The sequence below is a fragment of the Terrapene carolina genome, unplaced genomic scaffold (genome assembly GCF_002925995.2).
Source record: "Terrapene carolina triunguis isolate 2854851 unplaced genomic scaffold, T_m_triunguis-2.0 Scaffold88, whole genome shotgun sequence".
NCBI lineage: Eukaryota > Metazoa > Chordata > Testudines > Emydidae > Terrapene > Terrapene triunguis.
Genome location: NW_020664439.1, coordinates 27,534,059 through 27,555,502, shown reverse-complemented (window position 1 = coordinate 27,555,502; position 21,444 = coordinate 27,534,059). Strand labels below are relative to the sequence as shown.

The window sequence follows — 21,444 nt, the reverse complement described above, 5'->3', positions numbered from 1 at the left end:
AAGGATCAATAGGACAGGTAATAAGACACAGGATAAAATTTCTTCTTCCATGAAAACAGTAATTTTGGAACAGCCTGAAGTGCATCTTCCTGCCAAAGGATGGTTCTGTGGAAAATTGAAGGTCAGGCCTATAGTGTTGAAGGATGATCCAGTGGTAAACCTGAAGATTTTCTCAGTGGTAGAATTCAGAGTAGCAGCCGTGTTAGTCTGTATCCGCAAAAAGAACAGGAGTACTTGTGGCACCTTAGAGACTAACAAATTTATTAGTCTCTAAGGTGCCACAAGTACTCCTGTTCTTTTTTCAGTGGTAGAAGTCACCCTTTTGATTCAGGAAAGTGACCCAGTACAGGATGAGTTTACCTGTAGCTGAATATGCTTCAATGAAGCAGTGGTTGATGTGCCTTGGTATGAAGCATTTGGATGCAATCAGGCAGAACCATCTTGGGTGAAAGGGAATTAACCAGGATGATGTTTTTCTGAACAGGTCAATCCCATCAAGATTTTTTTTTTTTTAATGCTGTTCTCACATCCAACATGTGCCACATTTTTTTCTTTTGGGTATTCAGGATTTGGACACAATGATGGAAAAATTATTTCCTATGAAGTTGGAAAGGTGAATTATGTGGTAGGTGTACTAGCCTGGGTCTTGGGAGACCTAGATTCAATTCTGTCCTCTGCCACAGGCTTCCTGGGTATCCTTGGGCAAGTCACTTAGGACCAGATCTGTAAAGGTGTTTAAGCAGATAAAGATCCAGATAGGTGCCCAGTGGAATTTTCAAAAGCACCTACATGCCTAACTACCACTGAAATCAATGCAAGTTAGGTGTTGAGGCACTTTTGAAAATTCTACTAGATGCCTAGCTCCATCTTCAGGTACTTAAATACCTTTAAAATATGGCCCATAGTATCTTTGTGCCTCAGTTACCCATCTTTAAAATAGGGTTAATTGCACTTCCCTACTAAACAGGGAAGTTGTAAAGATAGTAAGGTCCTCAGATACTATAATAATGGGAGCTACACAAATATATTAGATAGATAGGATCAGCCTTGGTTATGAATGACTCCAAAGCAAGAAGCGTGTCCTTTCCCTCTTGTAAGATGAAGTAAAGATCATGATCCTTTTAGAGCAGAGATATCAGAGACCTCTTTGCCATGTAATTGTACATGTGCTGATAGAAAAGAAATACAGGAAAGTAGATGTCATTGTTTCAAACACATGGACTGTGAGAACTGGTAGCATGTAGTTAGGCCCCAACTAGGAAAGGTAGGTCTAACTTGGTTTGGATAGGCATACCACGCTAAAAAAAGGGTAGATATCTTCTGGTGATCTATAAGAGACCTAGATAACTTTACATTTATAATGCTGTTTAATGCTGAAAATATGTGATGTGACAGTTGGAGGTCTTAGGCACAAATCTATGCTATACCATAGAAAAACCAAGAGAGTTGGAATGCCTGACTTCCTGGGGATTAATCTCTTTGTCTCAACACGAGCGTGAGAATTCAGTCTGCATTTCTGTGTTGGCTGAATGGGGAAAAGACTTATGGGATACATGAAGAATACCGATTATTTCAGAAAAATATCCCATCTTAGTTAGGATGAGCCAATCCGATGGACAAGCTATTAGATTCAGTAAGGAGACATTATTTACCTTGTACAGTAACTGGACTTCCTCAAAATGCATGTCTCTATGAGTGCCAGCAGTGCCTGTTCATCTTGCACATGTGCCCTACACATCCTCATGCCCCATACCAAGGGCATATAGGGCTCTGAGGGTGAACTACCCTCAGTTCCTTCTCTAGTACAAGGTCCCAAGAAGATGAGACTCTGAAGCAGAGAGGAGACAGGCAGGTAGCAGAGCACGCATAGAGACACACATCTCAAAGAAATCCAATTACTATACAAGTAACCTCTTTTTTTTTTTTTGAGTAGTGTCCCTGTGTGTGCTCCACTTGAGGTGACCCCCTAGCAGTACCCCCTGAACGAGGTGGGGGCTTCAGAAATCGGACAGGCTGTCCATAGAACTAGAGCCAAAGGCAACATCTGCCCAGGAAGCATCAACCAAGGCACAGTGTCTCAAGGAAGTGTGAATCAAAGACCATGTAGTAGATGTTTCCATAACATGTTTCCATAACAGATACAGCCTTTAGCAAGGCCAGAGATGTGGAGTACTATCTTGTAGAATGGGCAATGACCTTAGGGAGGTAGGATACATTAACAGCTGTATAACAGGCTCCAAGTGGGTTTCTGGTATGAAACCAGAAACTCATTAAGAAAGTGGGTTTCTGGTTCATGAGGCTTGGGCAAGAAGAGCAGGAGATAAACTGATTGATATGAAAATTCAAAGTAATCTTGGGTAAAAACATTGATGTGGTTAAAGAGAAACTCTCTTTGAAAAAGTCAGTATTGGAGGGTCAGCCCTTAAAGCTCCCAGTTCTACATTCCTTCAGGCACAGATAACAGCCACTATGAATGTCATTTTCATGGAAAGGTTCAGAGGTGAGCAGGTTATTAACAGTTCAAAGGGTGGCTTCATCAAAGCACTGACAAATTCAAGTCCCAGATAGGAGTAGGGTGTCTAACATTCAGGAAGAGGTTCGACAGACCCTTTATAAATCTCAGTGTTGCAGGGTGAGTGAATACTGAGAAGCCTTGTACCAGAGAATGGAATGCTGTGATGGCAACTAGGTGTGCTTTAATGGAACTCAAAGAAAATCCTGCTTTCATCACAGTAAGTATTCTAACACCTCAGAGATAGGAGAGTCAACAGGAGACAAACTATGGTGAGTACATCAATGGTAAAACCTTTTTCATTTCTGGGAGAGGAGAGTCTGTTTGCTGAGAAGACAGTGGTCTCTGGAAAAGTTCTACTAGGTCAAGAACCACAGCCTAATTCGAGGTGGCCAGTATTACTGCTGCCTTCTCCTTTTTGATCTTTTGAAATACTCTTCCTAGTGGTTGCAGAGGAAAAAACCTCCAGATTTGGCCATTTGGAAACTAGTGAGTCTATTTCCACTGATCTCTGGTCTGCTTCCTTTATGAACAAACACCTTGGTTTTGTACTGCTGAAAACAAATAAGTCCACTTGATGGTAGCCTAGCTTCCTTATTTGAACTGGAAAGCTTCCTGGTTCAGGAACTACTCTGCTTATCTGGAAATACCCTTAAAGGACTCTAAAATGATGTTCTTCATAGGAAAAACTTGATAATGCTTCTGTCTTTAGACATGAGAATTTAGTCACAACCTGTTGGTTTATATATGTTATATTTGCAGTATATTTTGACTATAACAGGACATGCTCTTAAGGATCCTAGACCAGTTCTCAGGTTCTGGCAAAATCAGCGCTTTGTAGCCTCTCTGTCCTTGATCATGTGCTCTATGTGTGTGATTTCCAGGTAGTCAAAACTGGGAAAAAACACAAGGATCTAAGTTGTGAAGGGAATGCACTACTCAAATCGTTATATTTACTTTTCCATACATTTACTATGGTCCAGAGAATGATCTAATGCAAGAGACTAGTAGACCTAGGAAATGCAGGTAAACCCAGATAGAGGACATCCTGTTCAGATAGATGACACTGCAGAGATCAGCGTTTGGACACTGTTGAACATTTCCTGAAGCAGGAAGTTTCTGGCTCTCCTTGTAATCCTCCTTGTAACTCTTAGGCAGACAATCTTCTGGAGGTGGTGTCACAGACCTCTTCTTCAGCTTATTGCAAAAGCATGTGCCTGGAGCATGGTGAGAATTCTCTGATTAGCATCCTGTGTGCATTTCTTGGGAAAAGTGGACTTGAAATTTGGAAAGGAGAATTCTGGTCAGAAAGGTGCCTTTTGCTGTTCCAGTGAAAATCCACTGAAATTTGTCCAAATTATAAGCCACTGAAAATCACTGTTTACATGCACTAACTAGAGGTTTCTTAGAGTCTAGCAGCAAAACTATCTGAACATTTCATCTGTGCCTAGTATACTCCACTCTCACAGAGCTCTGTACCACCAACAGTAAGCAGGATGACCAGATAGCAAGTGTAAAAAATCGGGACATGGGGTGGGGGGGGGGGGGGTAATAGGAGCCTATATAAGAAAAAGCCCCCAAAATCGGGACTGTCCCTATAAAATTGGGACATCTGGTCACCCTAACAATAAGTATGCTCAGCCTGGGGTCCAGCAGGACTTTTTCTTGCAACTGATCCTCCATGCTGCTGGGGAACATGTAGTGCTGGACATCAAAAGCAGAGAGGCTGTCTCTCCTGTGCTGTCAGTGATCCCTCCTTCTCGCTAATGATAAGGGGTAAGATGTAGGAAAGGAAATGTGAGAGGGACAAATACAGGGATAGAGGGGGAAAGGGACAAATTAGGGAAGGACAGGAGCACAGGGGGATAGAAACAGGGAGAACAGACAGAAGACAACAGGTTGGGGGAGTGAGGGCTGCATTCTAGTGTTAGAGGCAGAAAAGGTCTATGTACATGCTCCCTTCCAGAACCTGGAAGTGAATTCAGGATTCCTCAGTTCAAATATCCTTCTGGTGTCTAGCAAATAACAGTAAAAATCTACTGGTAAAATGTATGTCTCATCCCCCATTAGTGGCTGGCCCACATAGGGGATAAAAGGCTAATATTGCTACAGTTGCTCCACTGGATACAGTGGTAGAGGTCTGTGCAATGGTTCTAAATGTCCCGGCTCTGCTGATGATCCATGTGGGGGCCATCATGATTCCATTTGATGGAATTTTTGTCTTTTCAGTTTACTTTTTCAAAATGTAAGAAATTACATACACCCCCTCCTCCTCCCCCCCATTTTAAAAGAATGTTAAGGTTGCAAAGTCAGGCACTCAAAAAGTAGAAAATGCCAGAATGAATACTGCCTCATGGAACCTTAATTAGGCCCATTCAGTGCACATTAGAACAGTGTTCAAGGGTGTGTCATGAGTGAGGCTTTTGTCTGTAGATCCTCTGCCTCATTTGTTGCAGAAGCTGGAAGGTGTATAGTGATTGAGGTAGAGAAGTGTAGGAAGAAAAAGGATGGTCTTGTGGTTAAGGCAGTTGAATGCTATCCTGGAGAATTGGATTCTATTCCTGCTTCTGCTACAGAGTTCCTATGCGATGCTAGTTAAGTCACTCAAACCAAAATTTTCACAGGTAGCCACTAACTGCATGTTCCTCATTTTCTGGTTGCCCAACTTGAGACACAGTCTGATTCACAGAAGTATTGAGCGCTCACAATTGCAACTGAAGTAATGGACAACCTTAATCTGGCATTTCTTAACTTTTGAGTGTTTGACTTTGCAACCCTAACATTCTTTTAATATTTATTATATTTGTATGTAATATAAATAAGAGTAGGATCTCACAATTACTTCTTGCTTCCCAATACAGTGCCAAAGGTAAACTTAGTTCTGCTTCTGCATTGTGGGGGGAGGGTGATACAGGAGTAGTCAATAGGCGGAACACAGGCACTTTTGAATAGACTGCAAAATCTTTTTATGTACTTATTATTATCATTATTGTTAGTACAGTGTGAAAAATGTTTCTCTGGAGTTTGGACCTTGAGTACATCTTGACAAAGAAATTTGGACCATGATAAAAAATAATTGACTACCCGAGGGGTGATAGATGAGACGACTTCAAGGTCCTTTCCAGTCCTGCACTTCTATGATTCTCAGATTCTCTAACACTAACCATCTTGAATGAGTATGACACCATAGGAAGACAGAGATATGGCAAATTAAAATATCTTCAAATATTAGGATCTTAGGCTAAAGCATACATATTGCCTGTGCTTCAATCTGCCCTTAATGACTGAATAGTTGATCCTATAACCAAACATTTCACAATTAAATATGCTATTAGAATATCTTTTAGCAATTCTCTGTTCCATCTTGAAAAGCCTTTTCCTAAATGCCAAGCATTTTACATGCTGTGTGAAGTGATGTTATAATGGGCTTCATAATTTAAAAGGAAGCCAGATAGTGCACAAAGCAAGATGGGGGCAGTTTGTAAATTGCAAGAAGCATTCCTTATAATAAACAGTGAATTGTATTTGAAAATGAAGATTTTAATTAAAATCTTAAGCTTCCTGTTGGTAGCTACTATCTTGCTGCAAAGTAACTTTGTCTGTGACAGCAGGCTCAAAAAAGTCGACTCATTAAAAATGATCACAGAAAATTTTCACTGCCCCCGTGTGAACTGTCAGACTGGTGCACAGAACAAAATAGTTCTCTTTTAAGTAGTATTGCATAATGGCTTTAAGACAATTTTATGATTAGACACACTATGAAAGGAAAAGGTACAAGAAAATATCCCACATTTTCATTTTGACCAATCTAACTTCTGTTTGGTTGAATGAAGGATGAGGAAGATGCCTGTAGCTACTCAAATAAGTAGAATTCTGCAGGATATTAAAAAACAAGGGGTATCTTGCCTTATGAGTAGATATGTTTTCCCTAGTATCATTCTTACTTATTCTACTGTGGTTACTAAGGTCCTACCACTCAACAAAATAAGAGCACTATACCCTTACATGTATTTGGTTTATTGTTTACTTTGATGCCAGTAGTACTACTCTATCTTAATTGTTAACTTGTATTTTATTTTTGGAATTGGTAAATAAAGTTTTTTCATGTTTAAAAAGCATTGGCATCAAAAGTAGTTTCTTTTGTTAAGTACTCATTTATCTCAGTTGCCTGTTGAATTATGTAATTTAATTTTTCAAAGTGAGAGCTGAAAGATTGAAATCAGAGAGCATTCAAAATAGGTTATGAATTACAAAATATATGTATAGCAAAGCACAGCTGAAATGACCCTACATGCACATGTTGACAATGAGGTGCACTGTAGTTATTTTTTAAAATCTTGAATCTGCGGTATCTAGTTACTCAGATAACAATTCACACTCCAAAAATCAAAAATAATTTCATAGCACGTGTGTGTGTGTTCAAGAAGGAAAGGTTAAAAGTGTGCCTAATTTTGTACTTCTGCCCTGTGGTGAAAGATTAGAAACATTTCTTTACCGACTACTCAAAAAGGCAGGCCCAGAAAGCCACATTCAGCAATATCTGTACATTTAGCAGGACAGCTACTTTATTAATTACATTGAAGTCCATGCTTTGAAGACCAAAATCTGTAGAACAAATTATGGTAAATACAGCTAGAAAAATGTAGCATGTCAGACCCAGGAGGTATAAATTGCTTTTTGTGAATTACAAAAATGTATGTTACAACATAGCTGTTTATTCCCTACTCAAGTTTTAGATTAATTGAAAATGCTATATGAAGTGAGGACAGTACGTTTTAAATATAATTTCCTATAACATATTTGACATTTTCAAGACTAACTACGAAATACTTCTTATACTTGCTATTATCAGCCTTACTACGCTGTTTACATGCTTTATATTCATATAGCAGTTTTTGAGTTCTATAATTCTATTTTTATTTAAAACATACAAGTGAATTTAGGGCTTGTTTGAGGACCTTACAGAAAGTACAAGTAATGCAAACTGGCCCCAGACTCCTGCGCATATGCCACTATCCTGTTCTGTAAAAAGCAGGTCAAATTTTGCTAGTAACACTCAAAATTCTTGGTTTATTACCTTTAGGGGTTTGCGGGTAAATTCAGCTTCCATTCAACCCTGGCCTTGCTGACAAGAGTGCCAGCTCCAATAGTGGGGAGTGTGGCAATGGTGGTGACGCAGATATCTGTCCCATTAGTAACCGGACTTAGCTCAACTCCTTTCACATAGGCCACAAAGGCCCAACATATATTTCAGGCACTTCTGCCCTAGGCCAAATTAAGTCCCACAACTGAAAATCTATCATATCACATATCCCATGAGCGATCCCAGTTCCCTATCTTCTGTAATTTTAGTTTACAGTTTTATACTCATAATCCAAAAATTACAATATCTTACCAAATAAGTAGTATACAGCTCAAAAGTACTCATGTATTCTTTTTTTTTTTACACTGTATAAAACTGTGTATTTTTGTGAGCTGTGGTTTTACATTTTTTTTTTTGCATGCTATTCTTTTCCTCTTTTACAACTGGCGATGACCCCATAAAGTCTTCCTGTTTCTTCAGTTCAATTTCAGGCTGAAACGTGGGGTTCAACGCCGGCACTGTCTCTTTCGCAAAATAAGTGTAAATGGGTCATCTCTTCTGAACACAATCAGGGGCACCCAAAACCAATTTGGGCTTCTTGGTAGCTTGTAAAAGGACATGGCCGTAGTGTCAAGATTCCCAATTTTAAAACCACTGCTCGCAAAAATACACGGTTTTATACACACGATCAGATACTCGTTGGCTAGAGTTTTTCAAATAATCCGCTCTGCAATAGCGCATTTCTGGAAGGAGGTGGTGGCTCTTATTTTAAAATCTTGGTATGTTAACATTGGTTCAAAAGAAAGCATTCTATGATGTAGCTGTAGAACAGCTTCTGTTTGCTCCAGCATAGTTTCCTCCTAAAGCTCGCCACCCAGAACAGCTATCATTTCACTACCGGCAGCCCTGGGGTAGGATGCTTCGCTCTGCACGTGTTCAGTGACAGACTCTCTTGTTGCTTTATTTTTTCTCTAAAGCCCTTTCTTCTTTGCCATGTGCTTATTTTTCCCTCTCTTTGTTTTCTTTCATAACTTCTTTACTCTCTTTCAAACTTTTTTTAAAACCCTCTCTCCTTAATAAACCAACCAATCTTTATTTTTTTTAAAACTTTCTTTAAAATTCTCACAAAACCCAGCTAAGCATGTCAAAACACAAGCACACAACCATTCCCATCCAAAAGAAGAATAAAAAAAAATCAAAATGGCGGATGATGCCAAACATGTACATGACCAAAAACGGAGGGCAGGACATAAGCCATAAACAGGACATGGAAACCTGTCAAAGAATACATGGTGATGAGTACTATCGAACCATATACTACTCAAATATTATTGCAAGTTGATGATTTACCTGTCGATGCGTCTTTGCTTATAGTTTTTATTTGTAGAAAAATCTCTTCTCTCAGTACAGTCCAGTTGTCTAGCTTATTAGATGCAATTTCTTTAATACTGACTAGCTCTCTTCTAATAAAAGGAAGTAATGAAAGAGTCTTGCTTAGAGTTAACCGATGGTTCTCCAATCTTTTTCTGCAAAAACAGAAAAATATTTACAAGAACAATATTTTCTTTAAAAAGCAAATAAAAATGTCTGGGAAGATATTTTCAAATTGTGGCTTTACCAAGAAAAACTGCTATTAACTTTCCCTTCCATCGTATTTTATGTTACAATTATTCAATATATTTAAACATTTAACATGGTCTTCACAACACATCAATATATTTCTCCCTCCCTTATTTATGTAAAATTGAAGACAAATTTTGATTGGACAAATGGATGTTCAGTGATTCTTTTTCATGGCTTTAGAATATAAAGAAAAAGTTTTCAGATGATATATATTTGTGCACCAGCTAAAAGTCCTCCTTTGCAACCAGGTATACGAAATACAGTACTGCAGCTGCATTCCACATGCTACTATATCACAAGAACTTTAACTCTGTTGATAATTTATTCTATTGAGATTAACGACAACATTGCCAACAATACAACTGGAAAATGACCAAATTGTATTTATTAACACAATATTATTTTATTATGTTCTGAAAAACAAACATTGAAATGTTTCCAAACTTTTTTTCATTTGCCATATTTTTCTTGTCATTCTATAATTCTACCAAGCAAGTCCTGTTAACTGATTGTAATATACATTTTTTCACAGGAGAAAGATCTACCATATTGCCCTTTAGGAATTCTTACCTGAACAGTTGTAACTTTTTATATGCAACTTCCTTCTCTTCTTGGAAGCATCTCAAGGCCTCATTCAGATTTTGTAGTTCATTTTGTTTGTCTTTCAACTGCACAGTTAGGTTATTTATTCTACGTATATGTAAATAAAAGAGTTATATAGTGTTACTATTTGCACAACTAAAAATCCACAGATTCTACTTCTTGCAGTAGTTTTGAGTGTCAATTTTTTAATGCTAGAAATTGTACTCTTTAGGACTAGAGACATGGTATGCTTAAGTGGAACATCTCCAGCTGCTGAACGTACTTCCTCTTACTGTTCACCAGAGTCTACTGACTTTTAAGGCATGGGGCATTTGCTTGACTATGGATTATTTCTGTGTTACTGTTATGATTAGCTATAACTATATAGGGAGATGAATTATATGTCCTGCCAATTGTGGGTAAGAGATGTAATCAGTTAAAAGTTGGCCTGAGCATTAATTGTAGTCTGCAAATATGGCGATTGCAACAGAAATTCAAACAAACAGTGGCAATCACCCTGTGTAGGTCACAAATTAAAAAAATCACTGTCTTTGTAAGACTCAATTTTTATTAAACAGCAATACACAGATTAACATTTCTTAAATGGGACATGACAGTGAGCAGCACTCTCTGAAGTGAGGATCTCACAGCTGCATGCAAGTCCAGCTATCATTATGGAAAGTGTCCCTGGGGTGGAGTGCAAGGGGTACTGGCACCGGTTTCCACAGACAGGGGCAACCAAAGCTGAAATCACACTACTCAGGGTAACCGAAGATGCAAGGGTGCATTTCCTGTATGCATGCAGCTTCAGACCTGGTCCGTATGCTGCTCGCCTGTATGCTGCTTTGGCTCCTCCAGAAGTAATAGCTGATTGGCGCGGCAAAGTTTCCTACAATGGGGGAAGAAATAAAGCAGCTCTGCCAAGGAACCTTCAGCTGAGGATTGTAGAGTATCTGCAGGAAAGTTTTCCTAGAGATCTCTATGGAGGATTCCCGGGAGATCTCTTTGTGCATTAACAAACTTTTCCCCAGGGTCCCCACTGAATAGCTGCACAGGGGAATGCAAAGCAGATGTGAAAAGCACCTGGTATTGTTAATCTCCATCCCTTCTCCCACGTGCACTATGTAACAAAATAAAGGACAGCTCTACCTCATGTAATCGCGCACTATCAAAGAAAAATGAGCAGTTACCAGAGCTCCCCTTTTCTGCTTCAGACATGCCAGAGCCGGACTGCTGGGACTAGCTAGATTCCTCTGGAGTCAAAAAGAGGTCCTGGCTCATCATGCCACTGGACGAGCCTGTCGCCTGTCCACATCCTACTCCAACTTCTCATCCACCACTTCATCTTCCACTGTCCATTGCCTCCAGTCCCCCCCAAAGCTCTCATGGGGTTCTTGGTGGTGGAGGTGGGGTTGCTGCTGAGGATAGCGTGCAGCTCCTTGTAGAAGCAGCATGTTTTTGGTGCCACACCAGAGCAACGGTTGGCATCTCTTGCCTCAACTCCTTTATCTTAGCATGGCACAGCTGCGTGTCGCTTTTGTGCTCCTGCTCATGGCACGGATGAGAAATCTGCTCGTAGGTGTCAAAGTTTCTACAGCTGGATCGGAGCTGCGACTGCACATCCTCCTCTCCCCATAAACCCAACACATTCAACAACTCCAGTGTACTCCACGCTGGAGCCCATTTGCTGCAGAAAGCCAGCATGGTCAGCTGTGAAGATGCAATGTGAGCTGTGTAGGCTGAGCAAACAGGAAGTGAAATTTCAAAAATTCCCGGGCCTTTAAAGGGACAGGGGTGCATGCCTGTGTACCTGGCTGCAGTGCAGCGGAGTAGAAACTGCTTATTAGAGCGGTCATGATGGGCATTACGAGACACCTCCTGGAGGCCACTTAAGGAGACATAAGCAAGCATAGTGTCTACACTGATACAGCGTTGCTCTAACTTTGTCGCAAAAACCTTTATGCCGCTCGTTGAGGTGGTTTTATTATGTCGGCTTAGAGGAAAGTTAAATCAGCGAGCGGAGCCTTGGTGTGCATACTCCTCCACTGTTGTGTCGAAGAAACCTGACTTTGTTGACAAAACTGTGTAGTGTAGACCAGGCTTAAAAGAGCTCATATGCAGGTGGGAGATATAGCGTTGACCTTGTCTAGCTACATCGTGATAAACATCACCGCCTGGGCCTTGTTGCTGCTAGGATTTTACAGTGAGATAATTAACACGAGTTAGTTATTTCGCTGTAAAAACCAATACCTTTTTTGGCAATGAAGACACAGCTGAAACAGAATAAGAAAAACCCAAAGAAAAGCCTTGAAGTGCTCCCCAAATATCATGAACAAAATTTAAAAATAAAAAAATAAAATAAAATATATGGAGATATACCTATCTCACATAACTGGAAAGGACCTCAAAAGATCATTGAGTCCAGCCCCCTGCCTTCACTAGCAGGACCAAGTACTGATTTTTGCCCCAGATCCCTAAGTGGCCCCCTCAAGGATTGAACTCACAACCCTGGGTTTAGCAGGCCAATACTCAAACCACTGAGCTATCCCTCCCCTCAATTTGAGATGAGAGTGGGCAAAAGTGGCAGAGATGAAAGGAGGAAATGACAAATGAGATAAATAATATCAAAGTAGAGAGGGGGAAATAAGGCAAAAACCCAAACAACAAGCTGGAACTGTGTCAAACACAAGGGTTCAACATATCTCCCCCTCTATGTGCTCCTATGCCTATACCCTGGGGGGGACAAGGAATAGCTGCCTCTGTGGCAACAACCACCATCTTAGCAGCATTCCAGAACCTTCCAGGATCCTTAGCTTCATTTTGCATCTAACTAGGTCTAAAAGATCAGAACCAACTTACTTGTTAAATATATTTTTTTCAAGATGTTCAGTCTCTTTTACTAACAACTCAGAATAAATATTAGTACTCCTCTACGTTACATTCTTTAGTCCTTATATATTCAGTATTGCACAGAATTTGAACACTGCTAATAATACTGTTAAAATCAAACCTTTTAATATTGCCACAGAAGGTATAATGATATTTATTCAAAATGAAATCATGGCATTATTAACTTGTGTAAGGTCCACCGAAGGCCAAAATAATGAGCAAACATAGTAAGTTGCTTAGGAGAGCAGCACACTCAAAATCAGGTGCTTAAAAAGTTAAAATCACAAAGGCAATGAAATGAATAAAGAAACCAACCACATTCCCCTCACTCCAAAGTAAACTCTCAAAGAATAAATTTTACTGATTTTGACTCCTCCTCCCAGATTGTGAGTCCCTTACTCACGTTGTTGAGCAGTTACATTAGTTTCATTAACTTCATTCCCACTAGTACCACTTGCTTAAGTAAGAGACTCACAATCTGGCTCGCAGTTAAGCACTTCCAAAGATCAAAGGCTCCAGTTATAAAACATTTTGCTTGTGGACTCCAATGATATAAAGCTTTCAGTGCTAAGAAGCAAGAATGTAGCAATTAAATCAATTATCCAGGTATATTCCAGCACAAAGCAAAACTTTAAAAGTCTTCTTACTTTGTGAAAAGAGTGTCTTTGGCAAACATCCCTATTTACTTGTGAGTTGAATCTGTATCTGCAGGGAGCAGATCCACTAACAATTCTCTTGTCTGTATATACAAGTTGCAGCCAATGCAGCTCAGCAGAATAGGACCTAACCACATCAGCCACACCATCAGGAGCTCGTTCACCTGCACATCTACCAATGTGATATATGCCATCATGTCCCAGCAATGTCCCTCTGCCATGTACATTGGCCAAACCGGACAGTCTTTATGCAAAAGAATAAATGGACACAAATCAGACATCAAGAATTAGAACATTCAAAAACCAGTAGAACACTTCAATCTCCCTGGACACTCAATAACAGACTTAAAAGTAGCAATTCTTCAACAAAAAACTTCAAAAACAGACTCCAAAGAGAAACTGCAGAACTGGAATTAATTTGCAAACTGGATACCATCAAATTAGGCCTGAATAAAGACTGGGAGTGGATGGGTCATTACAAAAAGTAATTTCCCTCTGCTGATACTCACACCTTCTTGTCAACTGTTTGAAATGGGCCACCTTGATTGCATCGGCCTCATTAGCACTACAAAAGTGATTTTCCTTCCCTTGGTATTCACCCCTTCTTGTCAACTGTTGAGAATAGGCCATTTCCAGCTTAATTGAATTGGCTCGTTAGCACTGACCCCCCACTTGGTAAGGCAACTCCCATCTTTTCATGTGCTGTGTATTTATACCTGCCTACTGTATTTTCCACTTCATGCACCTGATGAAGTGGGTTTTAGCTCACGAAAGCTTATGCCCAAATAAATTTGTTAGTCTCTAAGGTGCCACAAAGACTCCTCGTTGTTTCTGCACCAGAAAGAATTCACTGTTTATTTATTTTTATACAGGAAAGATAGGGAGAAACCAGAACAGGACGAGAATGCTAACTTATTCAAAAAGGAAACATGAAGCTCACTGCCTCTGCTCTCCAGGATGTGAATAATATCGGCATCTGCTCAGTTTATTTCAGATTGAAAAGGAGATTACATTTTTTGACACACTTTAGTTCAGTACCCAAGTGACAGGGTATAGACTTTTATATAATTTTATTTTATTAATCTTTCAATGAAATTTATTGCTCATGAAAAGAGCTAGACTAACTATGCTGGAGACTAAGGCCTGGTCCACACTAACACCCCACTTCGAACTAAGGTACGCAAATTCAGCTACGTTAATAACGTAGCTGAATTCGAAGTACCTTAGTCTGAATTTACCGCGGGTCCAGACGCGGCAGGCAGGCTCCCCTGTCGATGCCACATACTCCTCTCGCCGAGCTGGAGTACCGGCGTCGACGGCGAGCACTTCCGGGATCAATCCAGGATCGATTTATCGCGTCTATACAAGACGCGATAAATCGATACCAGAAGATCGATTGCTTACGGCCGGACCAGGAAGTAAGTGTAGACCTGCCCTAAGGTTTATTTACTCAGAGACAGTTGCAACACAGCCTGCAACTGTGGAAATCTCCCCTCACTGCCCTGGAAATGTGCACAGATACCTGCTAAGCATTTTTTGCTGGATATTTAGCTTGTCTTGCTAACACTAGCAAGTAGCTTTCCCTTAAAAATCCTATTTCTGTTTAGCTTTAAATGTTCTTTTCCAACAAATGCCCTTTGAATTTATAATCTATTCTGTATGGCTACTGATTCCATCTTTATTTTTCAGTAAAGCTATCAGTTTTAGCTGAATGCCCAGAGGACCATCCTTAACAAGTATCTCTCATTTAGACTTAATTATTTTTTGTTGCCTATACAAGCCTGTGAAAAATGATATTCCATACTGATCCACAGTGAAGTCATACACTGGGCTGGTATTATTAGAACTAGAAGAGGGAGTCTGTCAATTACTGGCCAGTCTTGTTCAATTTTGAGCCGAGGCTCTATCCTGCATGCCCTCAATCACACAAAAGTTCCACTGAAGTTTCCTATTTTGCTTGAATAAGGATGGCACAATCAGGTCTTACATGGTATCTCAAAGAATGTATACATTGTTATTTTGCATCTTCCTAGTTATGAAATAAGAAAACATAACCCAGAATAATCTCCATACCAACTAATTATGATGCCACAAGCAAATGATTACAATTCAAGGAAGGAATAAGCAATAGAAATAAAAATAGATGGACTATAAAGAAATTAAAGATGCTTTTTACCGCTAATGTCCTAATAAACATGGGGGAGGGTGGGTGGGAAACAGACTGAATAACATTTTATCTATTTTCCATGAGATGACAGTAGCTCTTTAAAATTCTATATCCTCAGTAAATCATAAATATTCAAACAAATGGCAAGCAACAAATCTTTCATTCTTAATTGTACATGCTGTGTGTAACTGGTGTAACTATAAAAACAGCTTCACAAATATCTATTGTTACAAATTTCTTAAAAAAGAGAAAACAGAGTAATTTAAGACTGTGCTTTTGCTTTACTCAGATAGTCATGTGACTCGAGTCAAGAGGGTGTGCTATGCAGAGCGTAATAAGCAGTTCAGTTACATCTAATTCAGGGGTTCTCAAACTTCATTGCATTGCGACCCCCTTCTGACAAAGAAAAATTACTACATGATCCCAGGAGGGGGGGACTGAAGCCTGAGTCTGCCCGAATCCCACCCCCCAGCGTGGGGGGCCAGAGCCAAAGCCCCACTGCCCAGGGCGGAGGCTAAAGCCCAAGCCCAAGGGCTTCAGCCCCAGGCAGGTGGCCTGTAACCTGAGCCCTACCACCCAGGGCTGAAGCGCTTGGGCTTCAGCCCCCAGGTGGTAGGGCATGGGCTTCAGCCCCAGGCCCCAGCAAGTTTAATGCCAGCCCTGGCAATCCCATTTTAATGGGGTCACAACCCACTTTGGGGTCCTGACCCACAGTTTGAGAACCGCTGATCTAAATCTTGCTTGTGCTCTGACTTGAAGCTATTCATAAACAAAGAACACTTCTTTAGCAAAAAAAAAAAAAAAAAATTGAAAAATGTATCTACAAGAAATTGCATTTGCACAGAAAATACTAAAAGGGCAGAAGGGTACAGGAGACATGAGAACCGCACAGTCGCTCATGATGCCCCTTATCCCTTGGCCTCTGTAGTAGTAGGATCATGAGACGCTAACAAAAAATGTTTCTTTTTTTATAAGATTGAACAGGTGAGAGAGACAGTCTCATCTTGAGGAAGTGAGGGAGGATGAGAACTGAAGAAACTGACACCCTTAGAAGATTCTAACACTGTTTAAAAATATGTAAGGCTGGTCCTGCTAAAAGGTCTGAATTTACAGTCCTCTCTCATGCAAAACTCAAGCTGATTTCAATGGGATTTTTGCTTAACTAAGGGATGCAAGACTGGGCCCATATAATATGAAATACATAAGTTTCTCATTTAAAAATCTTCAAAGCTTTTTTCAAATGTCTATTATGTCCATTACTTTACAGAAAAAAAGTAACTGAGACACTCAAAAGATTTCTACTTGTAAATTATTAAATCAAAGTTAAAAAACAAATACAAAATAGTCAAATAAATATACTCAGGCTTAGAGCAAAGGAATTCACACACAAATGATGAATTTAATTTAATCTTTGTTCAGTCACCTACTCCTGTTACCATCCTTTCCCACAGGTTTGCAAATGTAAATCAAATGTTGCCGCACAGCAGGATTCAACTGTGCTAGCATACAATGCTGTTATTTTTATCAGCAATGAAAATCTCATTACTTCATGTGAAGTTCAAATTCATTGTTTTTTCCCCCTCTTTCATTTCCATGCAGTGAGTAATTTTGTTCTGCATATGAAGTACATTATTTTTAATAAATGTCTCCATATTAAAAAGCAAAACAGTAAAAGAAAAACAAGACATATTACCATGTGTACATTCTAAAAAGTTTAGTTAAAAAAAAAAGTACATAAAATTTGTTAAAAGTCCTCAGGATCTATGTGACATACCCAGTTAACCACTTGGGACATGGATTTAAATCAGTTCAGATCACAAATGAAATGAGTCTGATGGTCTCAACATAGTTGCTAGTGTACACACAAAATTCCATGTAATTACAGCTTGTAGTTTCCATTTATGGGAGCCATGACAGGGTATCATAAGTCACTGTTGAGGTACAGTAGCAGAATGGTTTGGGAAATGGGTATACCTACCTGCATTACCGTGTTTGCATAGTGTCTATCACAAAGGGGTCCCAATTCCTGACTGCGGCCTGTAGAGACTACTGTCATTCAAATAATAAAACAATAATCTGCATCTTCAAGGGAGACTTCAATTTGAGTGACACATACTGGAGTTCTCATGCTGCCAGTACTAAAACATTCTTGGAATTTCTAAGAAGTATATATGAGACAATTTCCTAACTCAAGAAGTGTTGCATCCAATACAGGGAATCCTATATTAGACCTCATATTGAAGATAAAGAAGAACGGATCTCTGAACTAAAAAATAGTGGTTACTTAGGTGCAAGTGATTATGATTTGATTACATTTGTTACATCCAAAGAGCATAAAGTTCAAACCAGTAATATATGTATCGGGTGCTTTAAAGAGGCCAATTTCACACAAAGTTTAACACAATTATGAGCTAAATTACCTGGGTAAATGAATTTAAACAGAAAAATTTGAATACTAGTTGGTAATTGTTTAAGAACATTTTATAAAATGCACAAATAGCCACAATCCCATAGTCAAGAAAGAAGGCTACACTGGTTAAAACACCAGCTTGGCTTTGATTGGAAGTCAAAGCAGCTATATAAAATTTAAAAACAAAATCTATCAAATGGAAAAAAGGGGAAGTTGATAGCAATTAATATACATTAGAAGCTAGGAAGTGTAGAAAATAGATAAGGAAGCAAACACACATTAGTAGAAGTCTGTGACCAGCAGAGTTAAAGACAATACAGTGAAATTTTTAAAGTATATTAGGAACAAAATAATGCTAATAGTGGTATTGGTCCATTACTAGATATACATGGTAGAACAGTCAAAAATAAAGCAGAAGTTTTCAATAAATAATTCTGTTCTGTATCTGAGGAAAAAACAGATGATGTATTTATATCATATGATGATGAAATATTTTCCACTCCAATAGTAGGGAGCCGCGATCGGCCGAACCTGCGGACGCGGCAGGTAAACAAACTGGCCCGGACCGCCAGGGGCTTTCCCTGAACAAGCGGTGGACCGACTTTGAGAAGCACTGATCTAGTCCAGTCCCCTGCACTCAAGGGAGGACTAAGTATTATCTAGACCATCCCTAACAGGTGTTTGTCTAACCTGCTCTTAAAAATCCCCAATTATGGAGATTCCACAACCTCCCTAGGCAATTTATTCCAGTGCTTAACCACTCTGACAATTAAGAAGTTTTTCCTAATGTCCAACCTAAACCTTCCTTGCTGCAATTTAAGCCCATTGCTTCTTGTCCTATCCTCAGAGGTTAAGAAGAGCAATTTTTCTCCCTCCTCCTTGTAACAACCTTTTATGTACTTGAAAACTGTTAGGTCTCCCCTCAGTCTTCTCTTCTCCAGACTAAACAAACCCAATTTTTTCAATCTTCCCTCATAGGTCATGTTTTCTAGACCTTTAATCATTTTTGTTGCTCTTCTCTGGACTTTCTCCAATTTATCCACACCTTTCCTTATATGTGGTGCCCAGAACTGGACACAATACTCCAGTTGAGGCCTAATCAGTGCAGAGTAGAGCGGAAGAATTACTTCTCGTGTCTTGCTTACAATACTCCTGCTAATACATCCCAGAATGATGTTTGCTTTTTTTGCAACAGTGTTACACGGTTGACTCATATTTAGCTTGTGATCCACTATGTCCCCCAGATCCCTTTCCGCAGTACTCCTTCCTAGGCAGTCATTTCCCATTTTGTATGTGTGCAACTCATTGTTCCTTCCTAAGTGGAGAACTTTGCATTTGTCCTTATTGAATTTCATCCTATTTACTTCAGACCATTACTCCAGTTTGTCCAGATCATTTTGCATTTTAATCCTATCCTCCAAACCACTTGCAACCCCTCCCAGCTTGGTATCATCTGCAAACTTTATAAGTGTACTCTCTATGCCATTATCTAAATCATTGATGAAGATATTGAACAGAACCGGACTCAGAACCGATCCCTGCAGGACCCCACTCGTTATGCCCTTCCAGCATGACTGAACCACTGATAACTACTCTCTGGGAATGATTTTCCAACCAGTTATGCACCCACCTTATAGTAGCTCCATCTAGGTTGTATTTCCCTGTTTTCATGTTAGACTAAGAGTGTGCTTACAGAGCAAAACCTACATGGACTAGCCTACCCAAGCTAGCCTGAATCCACCTAGCACTTGTAACAATAGCAGGGAATATAAGGCAATGCGAGTTTCAAAGCAGGCTAGCGAGCCCAGTATGTACCCAGGTCTGTGCTGAAGTCTGCACTGCATTTCTTCAGTTACTGTTATCCACACTAGATTCAACTTGCTAAGGCAGGCTAGCTTGGGCATGGCATTGTACAGACATACCCTTAGTTATACCAAGGGACCAGACCAACTAAGATTGGATGACAAATATGCAGAATTTGGTGAATTTATGTATTGATGACTATGTGGCTATCTAACAGATCTCAATACAGGAGCCATGACTACTGTGTCCTGAGATTGTCATTGCAGACTGGACTTTGATGTTTAATTGAAAGATAAATATTTCTTGAAGTTACTTAGGAGTTAATGCTTTAATGGTTATAAGGACTACCTGTCTGAATTAAAAGTACTATACTGGATCTTGTTAGGAAAAAGCTCCCAACTTTAAATAAAAATAAAAAAAACCTCAATCTGATTGGAGATAGTGGCTATCAGGAGGCCTACTTTAATGGATAAAAAGTATAATTATACCTCCTGCTGGGGTTCAATCTGAATAGTTGCACACTGTCTCCCATTATTGATGGGGGGGGGGGGGGGAGAATAAACTTGTTAATTTAGCCATCGTTAGCATGAGGGACCACAGAGACCTACAGAGCTCAATGGATCATTAACTCCTGGCACTAAAAGAGAATCTTGAGAACACAGTGCTCCCTTCTACATTCTTACATTTCAATAAACTGTGAAACTGAACATCTTTTCTTCACAACTAACATATGTTCATGTTGAACACAGGAGGAAGTCTGCACTGAGTGGGAGCCGCACGTGACATGTTAACAACTGGTGCCGACAACGAAAAGAATATTATGAAAAAGCAGAGAAGTATTTGCAAGGGACTCTTCAGTGCAAACTGATATGTCCTGAAGTAGTACTAAAGGTCAATAGCCCCTTCCTAATGTTATTAGTAGATATGATTGATGGTGCATTGTCTACATCATTTTCATTTCTACACGGTCTCTTTCACTTCCATATGCAGACTTATCTGCAAATATGAAGAAACTAATATTTAATTTGTTAATTGGGTGTAGAATATATACCTTGTACATTTCACAAAAACTGTGAAGCATATTTCTGACGGACCTATTCACAAACTACTTCCAAATTATGCTTTTTCAGTGGTCTGTTTAACTTAATCCATCGATGTTGAGCTAGATGATTTAGGAGATTGGTAATGTACTGGTATATGAAATCTTTCACTTCTGTGTTGCTGGTTCACATCTGACCCAGTCTGACAGTAAATTAAGGTAATATCTTGACAAATGTTCAGTGGTCTATGTGAAATGAATTGGTCGTCTTCATCCATTGCTGTGTGGACTGATAATCAACTCACAATTGGCACTAATTGACACTCTTCTTTGCAGTCTTGACAGAGGTAAAAAAATTTAGTGGGCCCAGAAACTGAATAACCTTCTTCCCCCTAGACATGAGCCTCCAGAACAGGATTATAATACAATGGTGGGATTGTCAAGAGAAAACTGCATTGCCACTACCTGTTCTCAACCTGTTCTGCAGAGGAACAAAGGCCTTCAGAGTCTAAGCATCTTTCACCAGCAGTACATTCAATTTGAAAAATATCAGCCTGATTTTCTTCCCACACCAGTATAAATTAGGAGTAACTCCACTGAAGTCAATGGAGTTATACCATGGTAAGAATGGTACAAGAGGAGAGTCCAGCTCAGTATATTATTTTGAAAATTAACAAATT

General features: G+C 39.5%; 1 protein-coding gene across 1 annotated transcript in view; it reads right to left on the bottom strand.

Annotated features, from left to right (window-relative positions):
• LEKR1 (leucine, glutamate and lysine rich 1) overlaps positions 1–21,444 on the bottom strand; it is a 107,652-nt gene that overhangs the window by 67,153 nt on the left and 19,055 nt on the right. Inside the window, exons 4-5 of the mRNA XM_024192696.2 lie at positions 9,789–9,908; positions 8,946–9,121 (exon numbers count right to left, since the gene is read on the bottom strand). Of these exons, the coding sequence (XP_024048464.2) occupies positions 8,946–9,121; positions 9,789–9,908 (296 nt within the window). The remainder of the gene's footprint in view (positions 1–8,945; positions 9,122–9,788; positions 9,909–21,444) is intronic.